Source organism: Melitaea cinxia, chromosome 2, assembly GCF_905220565.1.
Source record: "Melitaea cinxia chromosome 2, ilMelCinx1.1, whole genome shotgun sequence".
In the NCBI taxonomy this organism is placed as follows: Eukaryota; Metazoa; Arthropoda; class Insecta; order Lepidoptera; family Nymphalidae; genus Melitaea; species Melitaea cinxia.
Window position 1 is genome coordinate 8,698,113 of NC_059395.1, and position 20,285 is coordinate 8,718,397.

General features: G+C 33.4%; 1 protein-coding gene across 1 annotated transcript; it reads right to left on the reverse strand.

Moving 5' to 3' along the window:
• Positions 1-428: 428 nt before the first annotated feature.
• Positions 429-20,146, reverse strand: LOC123664239 (putative leucine-rich repeat-containing protein DDB_G0290503). The gene is made up of 15 exons (XM_045598836.1): positions 19,871-20,146; positions 19,672-19,786; positions 19,155-19,598; positions 17,232-18,914; positions 16,911-17,007; positions 16,547-16,839; positions 16,185-16,375; positions 15,683-16,099; positions 13,963-14,090; positions 13,400-13,565; positions 11,513-11,749; positions 10,785-10,981; positions 8,489-8,642; positions 6,266-6,374; positions 429-660 (listed from the first exon to the last, which is right to left on the reverse strand). Exons 1-15 carry the CDS (start codon positions 19,889-19,891, stop codon positions 599-601), a joined length of 4,314 nt encoding a protein of 1,437 aa, XP_045454792.1. The 5' UTR covers positions 19,892-20,146; the 3' UTR covers positions 429-598.
• Positions 20,147-20,285: the final 139 nt, after the last annotated feature.

Genomic DNA, 20,285 nt, shown 5'->3' on the forward strand with positions numbered 1-20,285 from the left:
CTCTCCAAGGCATCATGTACACCTGATAGCGATCGTTACTCATAGTAGGGAATATATCCGCCAACCCGCATTGGAGCAGCGTGGTGGATTAAGCTCTGATCCTTCTCCTACATGGGGAAAGAGGCCTATGCCCAGTAGTGGGATATTGCATTATAAAACAGGTAAGACAAGTTAGACATTAATTTCTTTAACCATCAAATTTGTGAATTGATAATGATATCTACATGTTAACAAATAAATACATAGAAATAACATAAAAATATTATTATTACACATTAAATTTAATAATATTACATGTCGATTATGTATTTTAAGTAAATTGTCGTATTTTTACAATTAAATATACAGTGTATATTCATTAAATTTTATTCCGACGTTAGGTAACAAATTTTATGAACACACATAATACAGAAAAATAATAAAACTGATACTTTTCTAACAACGAATTTAATATTCGAATACATGTTTTGCTATTTTGTTATTTAGAAATTATTTAATCTTTACATAGTAATCCATAAGGTCAATCAATATTTTTATCAAATATGTAATTTAAATCACAGATATTTTTTTTCCAATTTTAACATTGTTAACGATATTTTCATTTTCCTGCAGGCCATGGTAAATAGCTGCCCCATCCTTTGCTCGGGTTTGGATCGTACCCTATAACAAATCAAATATTATTTACCACCTGATGTAAAAGAACAATATTAAGAATATTGTTATTACCTAGCCTCGAAACACGTTAAAATATTCTATATTAGTAACATATACTATAAATCTTAACCGTTACAACACTAGTCAATGGCATAAGAATAGTAATAAAAGTGCTCTCAAATGCAAAAATTTTAATAAATGTAAATTGAAATAATTCATTGATTATAAGTCACAACACATCTGTGCTCGTTTGACAATCGTAATTTTATATTTTGTCTATAGTAATAATATAAATGAGAAAAATACTTGATTTTTTTAATGTTTGTAATTAATAAACTTAAAGCTATAAAATAAATATTTTTTTATTTAATAAATATAAAAAATTCTTTACCAGTAAAATGCTACATTAATAGTCAAATGTATCGTAATCGACGCGAGAAAACAGAACGTCAATTTCGTGTAGTCTAAAGATAGTAATTTAAAACATACATATAATCACGCCTCTTTCCCGTAGGGGTAGGCAGAGACCACTTCTTTCCACTTGCTACGATCCTTACATATTTCTTTCGATTCGTCCACTTTCATTATTCCTTGCATATGTTGCAGTCAGAACTCTTAACCAGTCAAAAGTACTATTGACTAGCGAAATCAGTCAAAAGTACTTTTGACTGGACAAGTTGGTCAAAAGTGGTTTTGACTGAAAATTATTGGTTATTAGTACTTTTGACTGCAAATTCGTGGTTAAAAATACTTTTGACTGACGCTCTCCGTCAAAAGTAGTTTTAACTGCAAAAATGCGTCAGTCAAAAGCACTATTAACTCGTTAGATGTGAATAAATTTAGTCAAATGATCCTGATAAACCATAATAAATTTATGCTCGCGATCTTGCGACTGCATGTCAATTAGATCGACTTGGCAGCGGCTGTTCATTTCAGTGTGCAGGATCGGTTTAATAATCGGTAAATATATATTAATAATTTCTTTTGTAACATTTTTGCCGTTTGATTCTTAAGTCTATCGCGACCACCATGCCCTATAGAAATATGAGCAGCATCAATAATGTCGTAGATTTCCTCAGCCGGCAAAAATAGTTGACAGGTTCTGTGTTTGTAACTAATTTTTTTATACCACAAACTTCAATGTGTTAAAGCGTTGTAGTCTACTTTACTGTAATGGTGTTTCCTTTTCATTAAATTTCGCGTCTTCCACATCCATTGCAAACTTTTCAAATTTTTCTTTTGTCATCACATTGAAATGACTATCTTTCATATCTTCCATCGCTAAAATTCTTTACAAAAAGCCTTCTTTCTTTTCGTAGTCACTCATTTTTGTTCTAATATCAGCACGTCCTCCACTAATAAAGAGTAATATAAAAGTTTATATGTGCGTTCGTCGTTATTTTTATCGACCACCTTACTTTTTAAGAGTTTTGACTGATACAACCAGTCAAAACCACTTTTGACGGAATCATTTAGTCAAAAGCACTTTTAACCAGCTCCATTGGACAAAAGTACTTTTAACTGTTATTTTAGTCAAAAGTATTATTGACTAAAGCAAACGGTCAAAAGTACTTCTGACTGATTTTGCTAGTCAATAGTGCTTTTGACTGGTTAAGAGTTTTGACTGCAACACATACATGCTCTTCGGTTTAGGGTACTCTGGACCTCGCCTTTTTTCAAGACGTCCCTTATTTGGTCTCTGAACGTCCGCCTAGGTCTACCCCTTCCAACCCTTCCATCAACACTTGCCTTATACACTTTTTTCGTCAATAGTTCTTCCAAACCATCGGAGCATACCTTTCTCAATTTTTGTCACTATATCTTCTTTCAGACCATTACGTTTCCTTATCTCACTATTTCTTATCCTGTCACTCTGTTTAACTCCTATCATACTTCTTAACGCTCTCATCTCAACTGCATTTATTCTGCTTACATTCATCTTCATTCTCTTTCTTACAAAAACTCCACTCATATCAGTTAGCATCTCCTGCAACTCCTCGGGCGAAGACGCAAGTAATACTTGATCCTCAGCATGGAGAAGACATTTGACGAGTAACTCATTCATTCTCAACCCATTTTCATTATCTTTTAAATCTGTCAAACAATTGTCCATGAATAGATTAAACAGCCACGGTGACGCTACACATCCCTGTCTAACACCTTTTTCGATATTAAACCATTCAGTGTATGCTCCATTTATCCTCACACAAGCACTAGAATCCCTATAAAGTTTTTTTTTTTTTTTTTTTAATTCTTTAAATTTTTTTTAGGGACTTTTGTCTACACAGACATGCCAGCCCCATCATACCCTAATTCTCACTATGTCTAAGAAATGGAGAGAGAATCATTGATGATGTAAGATCATATTAACTAGCAAATTTGCTGCATTAGACAAAGGTTCTGTTAACACAGAAAAAAAAGTACCCATATCAAATTTATTTATACTAAATCGTTTCATCAATAATTCTCTCTCCGTTTCGTATTTACAACATTCACTTAATATGTGGTGTACATCGTCTAGCAGGCCGCATGTGTCACAATAAGGGGATTCAGCTTTTTTCATTAAAAAGGCAAACTTTTTGGATGGAAAATGGCCTGAACGTAATTTGAATGCTGTAGTGATGTACTTCCTACTAATCCTTGCTTTTATAAACCAAGGTAAACGAGGGGGCTGATTTTGAATAATTTTGTACCATATACCCTTTTCTTTACTTCTTTGGTCGAAATATTCTTTAAATTTTTGATAACAATCAATTCTAAATTTAGTCAAACTTTCTGAAAAAGTAGGTAAAACGTGAAGTTCCAATCCTTCATTTATAGCTATTTTTGCTAGATAGTCAGCCTTCTCGTTACCACTAAGACCTATATGCGATGGAACCCACTGCAGCTTCACATTTATATTCCTAATCCGGAGTTCGTTTAAAATGTTGACAATTGTGTAGGCTATCGATACACCTCTGCTATATCCAGAGGCGCATCGAGCCAAATGTTGTAAACTACTTTTACTATCCGTGAAAATGACAATATTTTGGTTATTCAGTGTACTGAGATATTTTAAAGCCTCTGAAACTGCAATGAGTTCTGCCGTCATTATACAAACATTTGATAAAATTTTAAATTGACCAAAAATATCCCCTTTCTGGCTACAATAAGCACATCCAAGTCCAGCTTCGCTCCTCGACCCATCTGTAAATATTTGTGTCCAACCAGAATACTTTTCGTACAATTCTTTCACGACACAAATTTTCAGAGATGCGCTTTCATAGCTTCTTTTAGATAATTTAATACAATTCAAATTAGTTTCTATGACATTACTTAAATCAATACTACTGATCCATGAATTCAATTTAAACATTTCTAATAGGTTCGAGGAGTGAATCTGGACCTGTTTACATTCACGATATACTAATAAAAGTAACGGGTTTTTAATATTTTGCCAGTATCTCTCATATCTTGATGAACTTAAATCATCCAAAAGTTTAATTGTTGCATTATTTGACCAAGATCTACATTTCATACAATATTTATATGCTAAATACAATCTCCTAATAAACAATGGTTGAATACACAATTCACTCTCCATTACATCTTAACATTAACATTACATAAATCTAAGGTGTGTAAAGAAAAAGTTAAGTTAAAAATTAATAATTATGTTTTGCTATTGAATGAAAATATTAAATATTTAGGCCTCTGGCTAGATCGATCGTTGCGTTGGAGTAAACATATCAATGAGATTGTTGAGAAATCTACAAAATTTTTAAATTTATTAAAAGTGTTGGCTGGGTCTGGTTGGGGTATCCATCCAGGCCATATTCGATCCTTGTACTTGTCTTTGATTAGAAGCAGGTTTGATTATGGTTGCTATTTTTACGATAACAGTGCAATAACACATCTTTATAAAATTGACAAGGTTCAAAACCCTATAAAGTGATTGCAATGCTCGTATGAGGACACTGCTCACACTACAATGACAATGCTGACCACAATTCATTCCTCATCACTCTATCATAGGCCTTTTCCAAATCCACGAACGCGCAATAGAATTTTTTGGTTTTTGCCAATCACTTTTCGGCTATGCACCGCAAAGACAAGACCTGATCCATACATCTTATTCCCTTTCTAAATACCGCTTGTGCATCCCATACATTATCGTCTGTTTCATTCACAACCCCCTCAATCAACACTTTTGCATACAATTTACCGACGACGCTGAGGAGGCTTATACCGCGATAATTCCTGCAGTCTTGCCGTGACCCTTTTCCCTTGTACAAGGGGACGATTACGGCTTTGCACCTGTCTCCCGGTACTTTCCCGTTTCGCCAGCACAAATTGAAAAGGCGGTACAGCTGGCTAGCCACTATGCCGTGTCCAGCCTTTATCATTTCGACGGTAATCCTGTCATACCCTGCAGCCTTACCTAATTTCATACTTTTCAACGCTTTCACTATTTCATCCATGCATATCTCACTTTCATCAACATTTATACTCGCTTCCATGGAAGGTGCCGTATGTTGTACCTGCACTTTCTATCTTTCGAACAAACTTTCAAAATACTCTTTTCATCTCTTTAACACACATTCTTCTCCTTTTATAATGCTCCCATCTTGACGCCTGATTGTACTCAATTCCGAGGTAGAAGTTTCTCCTCTGGCTGTTTTGATGGATTTCCAGAAAATCTGGAGCAGCCCGACTGGGGTAGTACCTCGACCTTACAGAAGATCACAGCTAAATAATACTGTTTTCAAGCAGTATTGTGTTCCTGTTGGTGATTAAAGTGACCAGAGCTCCTGGGGGGGATTGGGGATTGAGTCAGCAACGCGCTTGCGATTCCTCTGGTGTTGTTGGCGTCTATAGGCTACGATAATCTCTTACCATCAGGTGAGCCGTACGCTTGTTTGCCGACCTAGTGATATATAAAAATAAAAAAAACTTGATGTTTGACTGAAAATCTTCAGTGAGCCTTCTATCAAAATCATCCATTCGTTCTTCTTTCTTTCTAGACACAACTTCTTTCGCCGCTAATTTCAATCTTTTATACTTAGTTCTTGCTTCCTTTATCTCGTCATCCGTTGCCTTTTGAACTTTTTGGTTAGCTTTTGTCGCTAACCAATCCAACCACGCTTTTTTCTTTTCTTGCACAGCCTTTTGTACATCTTTATTCATCCACACATTATAGTTCTTTCTTCCTTTCCTTCTTTTAGCTACCCCGCATACCTCAATAGCAACATTCACGACCCCTTTCTTAAATGTATCCCACAATTCTTCAATCGCACCTATCTCTTCTATGCCTTTAAAACTTTCTTTCAGTTTCTCTACACACTCGTCTTTCTTTTCCTTTTCTTGTAGGTTTTCCACTTTCACTCTGTCCAAAACATTCATAGGCCCGGCCCTTCGGTGTTGCCACCGTTTAAAAAGGCCACGCATTCGGACTACGACCAGGAAGTGGCCTGTGTCGAGGCCTACACCGCGGTATGCCCGAGTGTCTAGCACTTTCTTTCTCAGTCTTTCATCCACTGTAAGTAGTAATTTAAAAACGAAAACTAATAGACACGTCAATATAATAGAATAACAATGAAAGAAAGGAGTTATAGAGTGTATAATAATTTACCTTTAGCGATTGCTTGTATTTTTTGGGTCTCCTCCGAAGAAAGCGTTAAAATCTTTTGCAGGACTGGAACTAAGCGGCTACGCTCATCTCCCGGCGGCAGTGTCAAGAACTGTTCAACGGAAATCATTTAATTTTTATTACTTTTTCCTATTTTTTTATCCGCACTAACGTAACTAATACTACAGTAAACGTCTGTTACACTACATTTGTACTGTTCTGTCAGTCAAGATTTCAATTTTTTTTTATTATTACAAATATTTAGTTGAGTCAGCTAGTAATAAAAATTGTAACCTCTAATGAACCGAATAAATACTAATTCCAAATAATAATCTATTATATAATACATATATACTAGCTGTGCCTGCGACTTCGTCCGCGTTTTAGGTATGTATATTCTTTAAATTTGGCATAGCTTTTTATTTATGAACCGATTGACATGAAACAAACACTAACGGTCTTACTTATAAACGTTTCTTAATTTTTAATCAATTGCTTAGCAATGGATTAGCAAAAACCTCACTTATAAACACTATTTAGCGTTAAGAAGTCGTTAAGTAGTGTTTAAATAGCCGTCAAATTTAAACACTGCCGAGGCATAGTTTAACTCCTGCTAAGCGGCAAGATGGCGGATTTCACATAAATCAGCTGTTATATTGTGACGTTTGATCTACTTACTTGCGTGTGTTTGTTAGAAAAAAAAAATATCATTCTTTGTTTGTTTCTTAACTAAGTAACAGCTAATCAACGTTTATACGTAAACAAAAGTTAAACATGGATTTGTAGCTTAAGAGCGGTTTAACTAAGCGGTGGCTAAGTATTGCTTAGCGAGATTTTTATAAGTAAGACCGTTAATGTTAAGCTAAGCTTACCATTTTATTGTATTAGTGAAAACTACTTTTAAATCGGATTAGCCATTTCTGAGATTAGCGTGCACAGATAAACGAACAAACAGCCAAATTTCTAACAATATTGTTTTGGGTGCTATTTGCGTTGATAAAGGTCCCAATAATATTTAGTCTCATATATCTTCCATGTACAGACAGCGATCCGTTACAATTATATTATATCTATTGATTACGTTTTACGTACGTTTGTTAGTCTTACTAAAACTAAAAGGACGACTCAACCGATTTGGCTAATTTTGGTTTTGAAATATTTGTAGTTTAAGGCAGGTTTAAATGGTGAGAAAATATAAAGAAATTGCTAGGAAAAACAATGTTTATGCGCATTTTATTTTGGTTATGTAACGTTGTCACATTATCTGAGGCGATATAGTTAGTATTGAAAAAATATAACTAAATATAAATGCAACAAGCTGTCCATTACTGGCTGCATATATAGAAAATATGTATAAGATCCTGTAATTATTTTTTTTTTCTTCTTTTTATTTATTTATATATTTTTATGATAGTGCTAATGATAATAATAAATTCTTTATTTCATTATAAGTATTTGAATGTAGACATTTGTATGTAAGTTTATTATACATCTACACCACCTACCCAATTTAGATAATAAGTTTCCTTTTTATGTCTGGGTTGTCTGGAAGAAATGGCTAATTAGCCATAAGTCCGCCCATTGTACTTCACTGTCTGTAACTATCTTTATGCTTTGTTTGTAATATATTTGTGGTGAACAATAAAGTATAAAATAAAAATAAAAAATAATTAGCCAGTACTTAGTGCTGTTGATGACAAGTAATACATTTATGTTTATGTTGCTTTGAAACTTTGGTGTTGCAATCGTACTCTGGTTGTTTGTTACAAAATTTTAACAATTTAGCTGTGGTACGGCAGAAAATATCCTGCTCAAATCTGAGGCAGTCCGACTGGGGAAGTACCTCGACCTTACAGAAGATCAAAGGTAAATAATACTACTTTCAAACCGTATTGTGTTTCTGTGGTGATTACGGTGACCAGAATTCCTGGGGGGATTGGGGGGAAGAGTCAGCAACGCGCTTTTATAAACAAAATACTTATTTTTAAAATAACTAATAGAGCAGCAGTAACAATCTTGTACGTAGCTATTGTATAGTTCAGTCGAACGTCTCCTGAAATTATTATCAGACCGTAGGTATATTTTATGTGTGTAATTGGCGATAAGGGTCTGCAACCCGCTTGCGATGCTTATGTCGTTGCAAGCGTCTATAAGCGACGGCAATCGCTTAGCATCAGAAGAGCCGTACGCTTGTTTGTCGACCTAGATGAATGAAATAGTCCTCACCTTGAGCGTGACGTTCTTCATGTACTCGGTGTTGTGCGCGTGGGGCGCGGCGGCGCGCACTCTCCGCAGCTCGCCCTTCAGCAGCTCGCTGAGCTGGCCCAGCCGCGCGCACTCGCGCTCCGACTCCGCCAGCAGCACCGTCACGTGCTTCACTCTGACATCGCAGCATTTATATCGATTTTTTTTTGTTTAATAATAATTAACACAATTATGATACACCTCGTACATACATTTATTTAAAAAAGAAACGGGAATGGATTATTTGTTTATGGTTCCAAATTAAAATTTTATGTTTGTTGTATTATTAGATTGGCACAACTGTTTTCCATTTTGGCGCGGAGTTTGAGTTACATCTGTTATTTATATTAAATGCAGTGCTAGTCTAGTTATATCATACCTTGCGAATTTCATAATGGACAAAACATCGAACAAAGAGTTTGTCTTAAATTTTGCATCGCCAATGAAATTTCGTGTTCGGAGTCAATGAAAATATTACAGAAGGCTTACGGTGAATCAACTTTATCAAAAACTCGTGCTTATGATTGGCATAAAGCGTTCAAAAGCGGTCGAGATGTGATGGAAGATTTACCTCGCTCTGGTAGGCCATCAACGTCTGCAACTGAAGTTAACATCGCAAAAGTGTAGGAAAGAGTGACTGAAAATCCTCATTCAACTTTGAGAGAGATAGCATTGTTACTGGTAACATGCAAACTAGTCAACAAGCTTCGGAGTGACGCCTTCTAACTGAACCGAAACCGAAAAAACCACGCCAAACTTGTTCAAAAGTCAAAATCATTTTGAGTGTTTTCTTTGACTATTGCGGTGTTGTGCACTCGGAATTCTTGGCGTAAGGTCAATCGGTAAATAAGGAATATTATTTGAGCGTTATGCGGCGTTTAAGAGAGCAAATTCAACGAAAAAGGCCAGATTTGTGCAAAGAAAATTCTTGGAATTTGCACCACGATAATATTCCTTCGCACAAGGCCATCATTGTGAACGAATTTTTGACCAAATATCCATTGAGCAACCACCATATTCACCAGATTTGGCTCCAACCGATTATTGATCTTTTCCCGGTACTTTCTTGACAGAGTAATATTTCTAGTAAAAAAATTTCTTGATTAATAACTTAAATGACATATTGAATAGTTTTTATTTCAGTTAATTATTAAATTATAAATAAAATTGAGACTAGGCTAGTCACTTAATACAAACCAATTTATACAAAATAAATCAGCTTCAGATGAATGATTTCAATACTAATATCATGAAGTGGAAAAATTTTGATTTTTTAAATTATAAATTCAAAACCTGTGGAACCGATTTTAAAATCTCTTTCGCCATGCAAATGCTATGTAATCACTGAGTGACTTAGCCTATATTTAATGAAAGAAAACGGAAAGGCCAAAATTGTACAATCTACCATCCTAAAGTAGTCCCCTTAAGGTCTGCAAGACTTCATTTCTCAAACAAAAGTAAAAAAAACAGACGACTCGTAGATGTAAATATACAATTACAATCTATTTAAAACCCAAAATATTAATTTATTCTTGTTACTATCTTTCATGCACTAAAAGAACCGAGGATAACAAACAAACACCGCTCAAAACCTTCTTCTTCAAAGTTCTATCTATATGTTCAATATTTTCCATTCTAAAGTAGCACTGTTTACAAAAAATACAGGAATTAATGTTAAAACAATGTCCACTTTAATTATTGTTATTTTGTAATATAACATAAAACTGTTTTTAAAACCAATGTTAAATATTTTTGATAAATTAAAATCTGTAGTGATATCTAGTTTTGATTAGATTAGAAAAATAAATGTTGTCCTATGTTATTTATACAATAACATTTACTAACATGTTTTTTTATCATAAAATTTAGATAATTAATGGAATATTTTACAATCGCATTTTTAAATATCCTACCAAAATACCACAATGTATAAAACCCACTCAAGTCCAGTATGGGAACATTGTTATTTCAAATGCTACATTTTCTAATACGTTTTTCGATTGAAAATTTACAGGTTTTTACAGTTAATATCTAACGTCTAAATATACCTTTACAACATAAATTGAAATGTATATAGAACAATATGTATATAGATTAACTGTCTAATTTCGGAATCAAATGGTGTTGGGTGGTGGTGGTTCTAAAAAGGTTTTTGCGGTATAAAGTCTGTTCATTAGAAAGGTTATAAGCAACAAAACATCACTAGAGAGTAATATTTAAGCGTCAAGGCGGTTCACTCTGTAGTAATACGGCTAAATACTAGTATTTCCTAGTTTACCTCTGCTGCTGTGCTGTGAACTTCCTCCTAAGCTCCGCTATCTCCTGTTCGGAGGTGAGGGCTAGTGAGGCAGTGTCGAGGGAATCGTTATCGGGCACGCCGTCTTCCAATAACCGTTCAAGTGGCACCGGCGACCGTCTGTCTCTACCCGAGAGGAACGACTTCGACAGTGGGGGGGACGGGGCAGCTTCGGATCCCTAGAACGTAAATATTCGAAAAGTAAATAAATAATAAACGTATACCTTTAACTTACATACACGGTCATCCATATAAGATAGCCTGCCTGTCATAGTTAACAGCCGACAGGTGTAGCTACATTTTTTTATATAGTACGTATGTACGTATAAATAAAATATATACATGACGCCGAGACTTGGGGCAGGAAACAAACACACAAGCCCCGAGCAGAAAGTTAAGCCACTACAAACTTCACCAAAGGGCAACTCGAAAATTACATTCAGTGTGTAATGATGTGAGAACCTTCACAATAAATATTATACGTTAAGTACACCTTAATGTTATAAGTACAAAAGAAACATAAAATCGTCAATTTCTTTGTTTTCATAGTATATTATAATATATTTTGTAAGTTATTACGTTTATAACTAAATGGTAACAAATAACAGCAACTTTAGATTAAATGGTAATAAAATAATTAATTAAATAATTCAAAAATATTTATCTATGATTATAAAATTATTATAATTTTATTAGTGCTTTAAATTTACCTCTCCCTCCTCTCGCGGTATGAGCGACACGTTTATGTCCAGTTCGCTATCACTTCCTTCCTCTTTGGGAATCACGGGGAGCATGTATTTGGCACGATTGTTTTCTTCGTCAGAATTTCCTGCTTTCGTACTTTCTTGCAAAATTGCAATCTGTTTCTTGTAATTTTCCGCTTCTTTTTGTAGTTTCGCTTCGAGGTCACTTATTTGTGACTTATAACATTGAGTTAATGTTGAAATCTTAAAGAAGAAACGATATTTTTGTTATGACTTGCATTTAAATATTCTATCTTTTATATAGTAATCGTAATTATTAAAGATTTGGTCGAAATTCAGAAACTTTGGTTCCGAATACAAATACTGTAAAAAATTTGATCAGAGCAGTTATGAAGTAAGCAATAATTGTGTTTGTTTGAAAACGAAAAAAGGCCGACTTCAATTACATCGACAAGTAATACAACGTAAATAGACGAAATAAATTAACAAACGCACTAGTCGTCACTACGATTGTCGAGGGCTCTCCTCGATTTCTCTGAGATTCCATCGTCAGATTATGGTACCACCCTTGGGATATATCCTTTCCAACAAAAAAAAATTTATTAAAATCAGATCCCCGAACATACATAAAACAAAAATATAAGTATATCTAAATATATTATATATATCACTACATAGTATAACAAAGTCGCTTTCTCTGTCCCTATGTCCTTATGTCCCTATGTATGCTTAAATCTTTAAAACTACGCAACGGATTTTGATGCGGTTTTTTTTTTTAATAGATGAGTGATTAAAGAGGAAAGTTTATATGTATAATAACATTCATTAAATAATGAAGAAATACTGTTATTTTTGAGGTTTCTAATGTGATGTCGTAAATAATTACAAGTTTTTCCGCTAACATTGCAAACGCAGCCTGAACCCTACGAGATTTATCAAAATAATGTACTAAGTATTGTACACATTGAAAAGGTCTACAGAAAACTCCGCTATAGTATATGTCTATCTCTTATGGATATCCCACAATAACATTTTTTTGTCATTTACTTTTTACGACAAATAATGGCTAATTTTCAAAGCGATTTTAACCAATACAGCATTAACCCTTATCTAATTAAATACCTTAAATACATTGTTGATTTAATATCGATCTATATGGCCCTTCACAGCATATGGCCGGCTTTTTAACCGACTTCCAAAAAAGGAGGAGGTTCTCAATTCGACTGTATTATTTTTTTTTATGTATGTTACATCAGAACTTTTGACCGTGTGGACCGATTTCGACAATTTTTTTTTTAATCGAAAGGTGGTGTGTGTCTATTGGTCCCATTTAAATTTATTTGAGATCTAACAACTACTTTTCGAGTTATATCTAATAATGCGTTTTTACTTGACGCTTTTTTCATCGACTTACGTTGTATTATACCGCATAACTTTCTACTGGATGTGCCGATTTTGATAATTCTTTTTTTGTTAGAAAGGAGATATCCCTAGTTTAGTACCACGATAAGGAAACCAGGATCTGATGATGAGATCCCAGAGAAATCGAGGGAAACTTTTGAAAATCCGCATAACTTTTTACCCGGTGTACCGATTTTGATGATTTATAATTTAATCGAAAGCCGATGTTTATCATGTGGTCACATTTAAATTTTATCGAGATCTGATTACAACTTTTAGAGTAATCTTTGATAATGCGTAACAAGCTCACCACGGCTCACCTGATAGTAAGCGATTACCGTAGCTTATAGACGACGGCAACACAAGAAGCATTGCAAGCGCGTCGCTGACCCAGCCTCTAATCCTCGCCACTAGCCTTCTAGTCACCTTACTAACCACAGGAACACAACAGTGCGGAAGCAGTATTATTTAGATGTTCCTGATATTGATTACCTGTATGTTGTGCTGCGAGCGCTCCGAGTCCAGCAGGTGCGAGAGGCGCGCGAGGTCGGCCTGCAGGCGCGCCGTGCGCTGCTGCGCGCGCGCCGCCTCCGCGCCCGCCTCCGCCAGCCGCTTGCGGCCGCCCTCCGCCTCCGCCCGCGCCTCCGCGCACTGCTGTCTAAAGCATACCGGTATCGGTTATTCCCCTACAAACTTGAAGATGATACGGAGAAATAGAGATAGAAGGGGTAGGCCACCACTGCCACCAATGTAATCGAAAGGAACCATCGAGCCGACACGAGTGATGATTTTAATGTATACTAGCTAATCCAACAGGCGTTTTGTGTCCCGCGAAATGCCAAATACATGAGGTCGAAATAATCATTTTCTGAATTTGGAAAATGGTCTGTGCAGTTTTCTTAATATTTTTTACAAAACATTAAAAACCTTAAAAAAATCGGCTACAACTTCTCCAGCTGTTCTAAAGATTAGGTTAGATTAGATAAATAGATTATTTAAGACTAGTATATAGACTTAATAACAAACAAATGGATATTTTCAGTAAAAAAACTTACTCCATCGCCGTAAGTCTCTGAGTTAAAGTGTCGACTTGAGTCTTCAGTGCGGCAATCTCCTCTTTCAATTGTTCTTCTTGGCTTTTATCAACGGTTTGATTTTGTCTTAAAACTGCTTGAGCTCTTACCTAAAATGATTTAGAGATTAATTTAAACAGCAAGAAATAAGCACTAAACTAATTTAGAGAAAAATTACAAATATATAATAATTTTATTTTATTTTCTTTTACTTATTTATATTTACGAGGGGAGGTCCAAAAGTTCGTGGAATGGAGGGGATGAAGTGGGGATAGGGTAGCTCGCTTAGTGTCATACTAATTGGGGACTCATCATTAGTATATAAACTGAGTTTCAGCCCTATTGCGTCATTCGCTTACGAACACTCGCCTGCTAAACAAGTAAATCCGGAAGAAAACTGAAACTATGGAGAAAATTGAACACCGTGCTGTGTTAAAATTCCTTACCAAGCAAGAAAAGAGCGCTAACACTATTTTGAATGAAATGGAAACCGTTTATGGGGAACAGTGCCCTAATAAATCAATGATTTACAAGTGGCATGGTCTTTTTAAACATGGTCGGGAGTCGATTTAAGACGACCCTCGCTCGGTACGGCCAGTTGAGGCCACCACATCAGACATCATCGAAAAGGTGGAAAAAATTGTACTGGAGGACACCCGTTTGAAGAAAAAACAGTTATCTGCATTAGTTGGAGTATCAGATACTACCATTTTGCGCATCCTACATGACAACCTGGGTATGACAAAAGTCAGTGCAAGATGGGTACTGAGAATGCTTACGCCGCTTCAGAAACAGCAACGCGTCGATGCGTCAAAACAATTTTTGGAGTTGTGTGGAGACAAACCTGCTCAGATTTTGGAGCGGATTGTTACCGGAGATGAAACATGGGTTCATCACTTTGAGCTGAGTGCAAACAAGAGTCCATGCAATGACATAAAAAGGGGACACCACCGCTAAAGAAATTCAAAGTGTCGGAGTCGGCTAGAAAGTTGATGGGTCTTGTTTTTTGGGATTGTGAGGATATTACTGATTGATTACAAAGAAAAGGGAAGGACCATAACCGGAGAATACTACGCAACGATATTAGAAAAATTGTAGGAGGGCATCAAGGAAAAACGTCGAGGAAAATTGACTAAGGGTGTGTTGCTCTTGCAAGACAACGCGCCGGTTCACAAGAGCAGAGATGCAATGGCTGCTCTGCACACGCATGGCTTCGAATCACTAGTCCACCCAACTTACAGTCCAGATCTGGCCCCAAGTGATTTTTATTTGTTTCCTAATTTAAAAAAAGACTTAAGGGGAAGGAAACTTTCCGACGACAATGGGGTAAAGGAGGCAATTTTGGCTCATTTTGACGCAAAAGATAAAAAATATTTTTACGATGGCTTAGAAAGATTAATTCACAGATCTAATAAATGTATTCAGCTTAAGGGTGACTATATTAAAAAGGAAAAATATATTTATTGGTCAATTTTATTTCAAACCCTTCCATTCCACGAACTTTTGGACCTCCCCTCGTATATACCACCTGAAATCCCATCTGAAAAGCAATATGTCTTTCATTATCAGGTTGTCTGGAAGAGATTGCTTTTTAGCAATAAGATCGCCTGGTTGTACAATTTGTTACTTTAATTGCTTGTAATGTAAATTTTGTTCTTTATTTAAATGTGCAATAAAGTATATTATTATTATTATTACATACTTTGTAACTGGTATATTCTGTCTTCAAATCTGCTAGTTCTATGTTCGTTATACGCAACTTCTCTTCATACTCAGCACATTTTAATTCTAATTTTTTCATCTTATTGTTTAATTCCAATTTTTCTTCTCCGAAATTTATGATAATTTTTTCCTTTTCAGTTAAAACTGCGGTCATTTCTAACTCAGCATCCTCGTGTTTTCTCTTTTGATCTTCTAGGTCCTGCATAACTTTTGTTATAATATCTTTCTTTTGGTTAATTACATCATCTTTTTCTTTACTGTCATCAATAGCCTGTTGTAATTCTTCTTTGAGAAGTCTATTTTGCGTTTCTTCCGTTTTTATTTGTTCCTCTAACAATTTGATTTGTGTTTTCATTGCTGTTATTGTTCCTTCTTGCGTATCAATTGTTGACTCCATCTAAAAATGTGGAATATTACGTAAATTAGTTTTGGTTCAATAATGCTGTCTTATTAAGAATTAATAATTATATGAGTTTTGATACCTGGATCATTTTTTTTTTATTTTCTTCCATTTTAGTAGTAAGTTCTTTCATAGACCTCTCGTAGTCCTCCATCTCAAGACTCAAGACATTCTTTTTCTTAACATCTTTTAGAGCCTTTTCTAGCTGACCTTTTGTAATTTTATGTGCTTCCAACTCAGCAGTTAGTTGTTGACTCTTTAGCATGAGTTCAGCTAAAACCGAAAAAAAAAGTTTATGCGATAATATTAGAAAGAGGTATTATAATGTCTGATTAAAATTGAAAATCTAAAAATCAATGTTTTTTTTTTCATTACAACAGTAGCCTTTAAGTTTTAAGTAAAGCCATAAAAATGCATTAACACAACAATGTGAAAATAAAATACCTTCTAAATGCTTTACTTTTTCATTAACCTTAGTAGCAGCCTCGAGATCTGATGTTAAGTTCTTTACTTTCACTTCCAATTCAACAGAATTAGATTTTTGTACATCTTTTTCATTAATTCCAGGATTATCCAAAACATAATCTTCTCTGGTTTCCTTGGATTTATGTTCTAAATCATTATCAGTTATCAACTTCTTTAACTTAGCTTTTTCCTGTTCAGAAGATTGTAATTGGGCTATGGTTTCATTTAGTTTCTTTTTAAGCTTTAAAGCAAACATCCTTAGCTTTGTGTATCTGTAATATTTAATAATATTAATATTAGTAACAGTTATTATTATCTAAAATAAAAATTAACTACAACATACTTATCCTCAAATGAATCGTCCAACTCTCTCATACGTATATGATCTTCAGCTCTTGATATAGTTGATGTAGACATATCTTCATTAGGTAGATCCATAGCTAGTGTAATTATAAAATAGTTAAAAATGTATTTGCCTTTTTTTAAAAACAAAAAGCATATCCAAATATAAAACAAAACTTTTTACATGCGTTGTGAAAAATTTAGGAATATTTAAATATAAGAGTATTGTAGGAATATAACTTTAAAAAACATTAAAGTTAACGTTAAAGTTAAGCAAGATAAATCTTACATTTTTGATGAATAAAAAAAATGAGTAACTTACCATTAGAAGCTTGTTGTCTTAACTTCTCCAATTCTTCTTTCAATCCTAAAGTTACAGCATCTTTCTCTTCAAGATTTTTTATTGCAGCGTCTCTTTCACATTTAATCTTCTCTATCGAGTTTGAAGCTTCTTCTTTTGCATTTTTTAAATCATCTTCTATGCTATAATTTTTCTTAAGTAAATTATCTCTTTCTTCTTTAATCATATCTTTATCTTTCTCTAAAGTTTCTATAAGTTTCTCCATTTCCGATATAGCTTTTTGCAATTTAGATATAGCTTCTCCTCTCTCTTTAAGAACTTGATTAATTTCTTTCATTTCATTCAGTAGCTCCGCATTTTCAGATTTATATCCTACGAGTTTAGCACTTGCTTCTTCATATTCAGCTACTAGATTATCGTACTCTTTAATTTTACTGCGCGATTCTTTAACTTCTATCAACAATGAGGCATTTTCTTGTTTATATGCAGACAGCTTAGTTTCTAGCTTAAAAATGTCAGCTTGTAAGGAAACATTTACATCTGATAAATTATCTGTATCGTCTTTTGGTTGTTCCAGTGAAAGTTTTAATGTTTCGACTTCTTCTTGTAGTAATCCATTCAAATCTAACTGATTGTCATACTCTTTTTTCAAACTATCATATTTTTCTTTGGAAATGATTGCTTCACTTTTCAATTGATTTACAAACTGCTCTCTTTCAATAATGTATTTATCATTCATGTTTTTTAATTCCAATGTTTGATTTTCTGTGAGTTGTTTTAATTCTTTAATTTCATTTTTCATTTGAGTGATTTGATCATTTAATATTTGATTTTGATTTTCCAAATCTATCACACTATCTTTTGCATGTTGTTTTTCTTTAACTAAAATATATTTTTCAGATTCTAAAGCTTTTAATTGTAAGACAATTTTTTGTTGCGCTTCTTCAATCCTCTTATTTATTTCAGATAATTCATTTAATTTCAAATTTTCATTCTTTAACTTTTCAATATCAAGTTCCAGTTGTTTTGATTCATCAGTAACAGAATGAAGCTGCATTTGCACATTGTGTAGTTTTTCTTTAAGTACATTATTTTCGACAATATATTCATTAATATTTACCAAACTTCCTTCATCAAGCTTTAAGTGTGCAATTTCCTTCTTTAGTTCATTATTACAATTATTTGATTCTGATAGTTGTTGTTTTAAATTAGATAGCTCAATGTTTAATATTTTTATTTCATCTTTTAATTCAATCACTTGGTTACTTACAGTGCTGTATGATTCAGATATTTCTTCGAATTCCTTTTGTTTTTGTTGAAGTTTATCTTTTAAGTTAATGTTTTCATTACTTAGCTCTGTCATTTGACCCTCAAGTACCTTTGATGCTTTGATAATTTCATTTTGCCATTTTGGAATGTTTTCGGAATATTCTTTTACAGTTTTTGCTAAAATAAATCTAGAGTTCTTTAATTGGTTTATACAAGTAGCACATTTAAGAATTTTATCTTTATAGCTTCTTAGTTTGATATTTGCCTTTTCTTTTTTAGACTTTTCAGATTCATACAAATTTGTTAATTCATTTATTTTGATTTCCAAATCTTGCAATTGTTTTTCATTTTTTGGACACATTGTTTCTGTTAATTTATCTTCTAAATATTTAATTTTATTATTAAGTTCTTCGATTTTTATTTGATATGTTTCATCTGAAATAATTTAAAAGGAGATATAAGTATTTTATTTAATAAATACATATTAATTTTTTCAATAACAAAAACATTTAGCAAATATTTTAAACTGTTATCTTATCGAACTGTTTTCCTGGTTCTACACACAAAAGTTAAAATCATGATTTATATCAACTTGTGGTAATGGCATTTAATATAGGTAAATTTAATTATCTAAAATTAAATTTATCTTTGTATCTGAGACAAAAATTTACCTACCTTGTTGAACTTTTTCTTCTAAACTTTTTAGTTGATCTCTTTGTTGCAGTCCAATTTTATTAAATTCTTCTGTTCTAGCTTCAAGTTCTGTGAGTTGTGTAATAAGTTGTTCATTTTCATCTAAAAGTCTTTTATTTTGTCTTTTAAGTGAAATTATCTCACTGTCAAGATCTGAAAGTTTTTGTGAAGCTACTGCAAAGTCTTTTTCTTTTAAGCTGAATTCAACCTTTTGTTTGTTTATATTCTCTTCATATTGATTACATTTATTAGTAAGAATTTTCAATTTACTCTGTGCATTATCAATTTCAGTTATATATGTCAATTTTTGCTCAGTTAAGGAATCAACAAGTTCTTGTAATGTATGCACACTATCATCTTTAGCTTTCTTTTCCCTTTCACACTGTTCAAGCTGAGTTTTATATTGATTTACTTCATTTTGGAATTCTATAAAACATTAAAATTTTAGAATGCCTTAATAAATGAATTTTATAGTACAATAATTAACATTTATATTTACCCGATTTCGCTTGTTTTGCCTTTTGCGCTATGACGAGTAGACCCTTACATTTTGCTATTAAATCTTCTCTACTTAAATCATCAAATGGACTTTTCTTGGCACCAACGTCTTGGCTCTATGAATGATTACAAGGATGTCAATTTTATAAGTTTGAAGAAATAATTATATTTTAAATGTTTTTAAAAATATATGATATTACCTTCGCATCAGAATTATCCATAATTAAATTCAGAAGTCTATTTTACTGCATCTTTAAACACTGTGTATATGAAAACTGAAGCGATTTTGCCTAACGTATATGGATAAAAACCTATATTTTTTAATATTAAATAGTCATTTAGAAGATTACAAAATACAAATTGTCAAATTCCGTCATCATCGGATTTTAGAATTATAGGCAAATTACCTACTTTACTCTTTGGTTTTGTCAATAGAAAAAATTCGTAGGTACCTACATATGCACTTCAAAATCAAATGATAGCAATAATAGATACATTACACAGATAATTAAACATAAGATAGCTATAAAACAAAAATTACCTTAGGCTCCATGATTCATGGCCTGCATGAAGAATCAAAACGAGTGAATAATTTTAATGTTTAAAAAAAATAAA

Excerpts from the sequence above, each read along its gene's own strand:
- LOC123664239 (XM_045598836.1), bottom strand. The coding sequence starts at position 19,891 with ATGGATAATTCTGATGCGAAG. Across the intron at positions 16,376-16,546 it reads AAAAGTAAAGCATTTAGAAG|CTGAACTCATGCTAAAGAGT; the intron begins GTATTTTATTTT and ends TTTCGGTTTTAG. Across the intron at positions 13,566-13,962 it reads CAGAGACTTACGGCGATGGA|ACAGCAGTGCGCGGAGGCGC; the intron begins GTAAGTTTTTTT and ends GGTATGCTTTAG.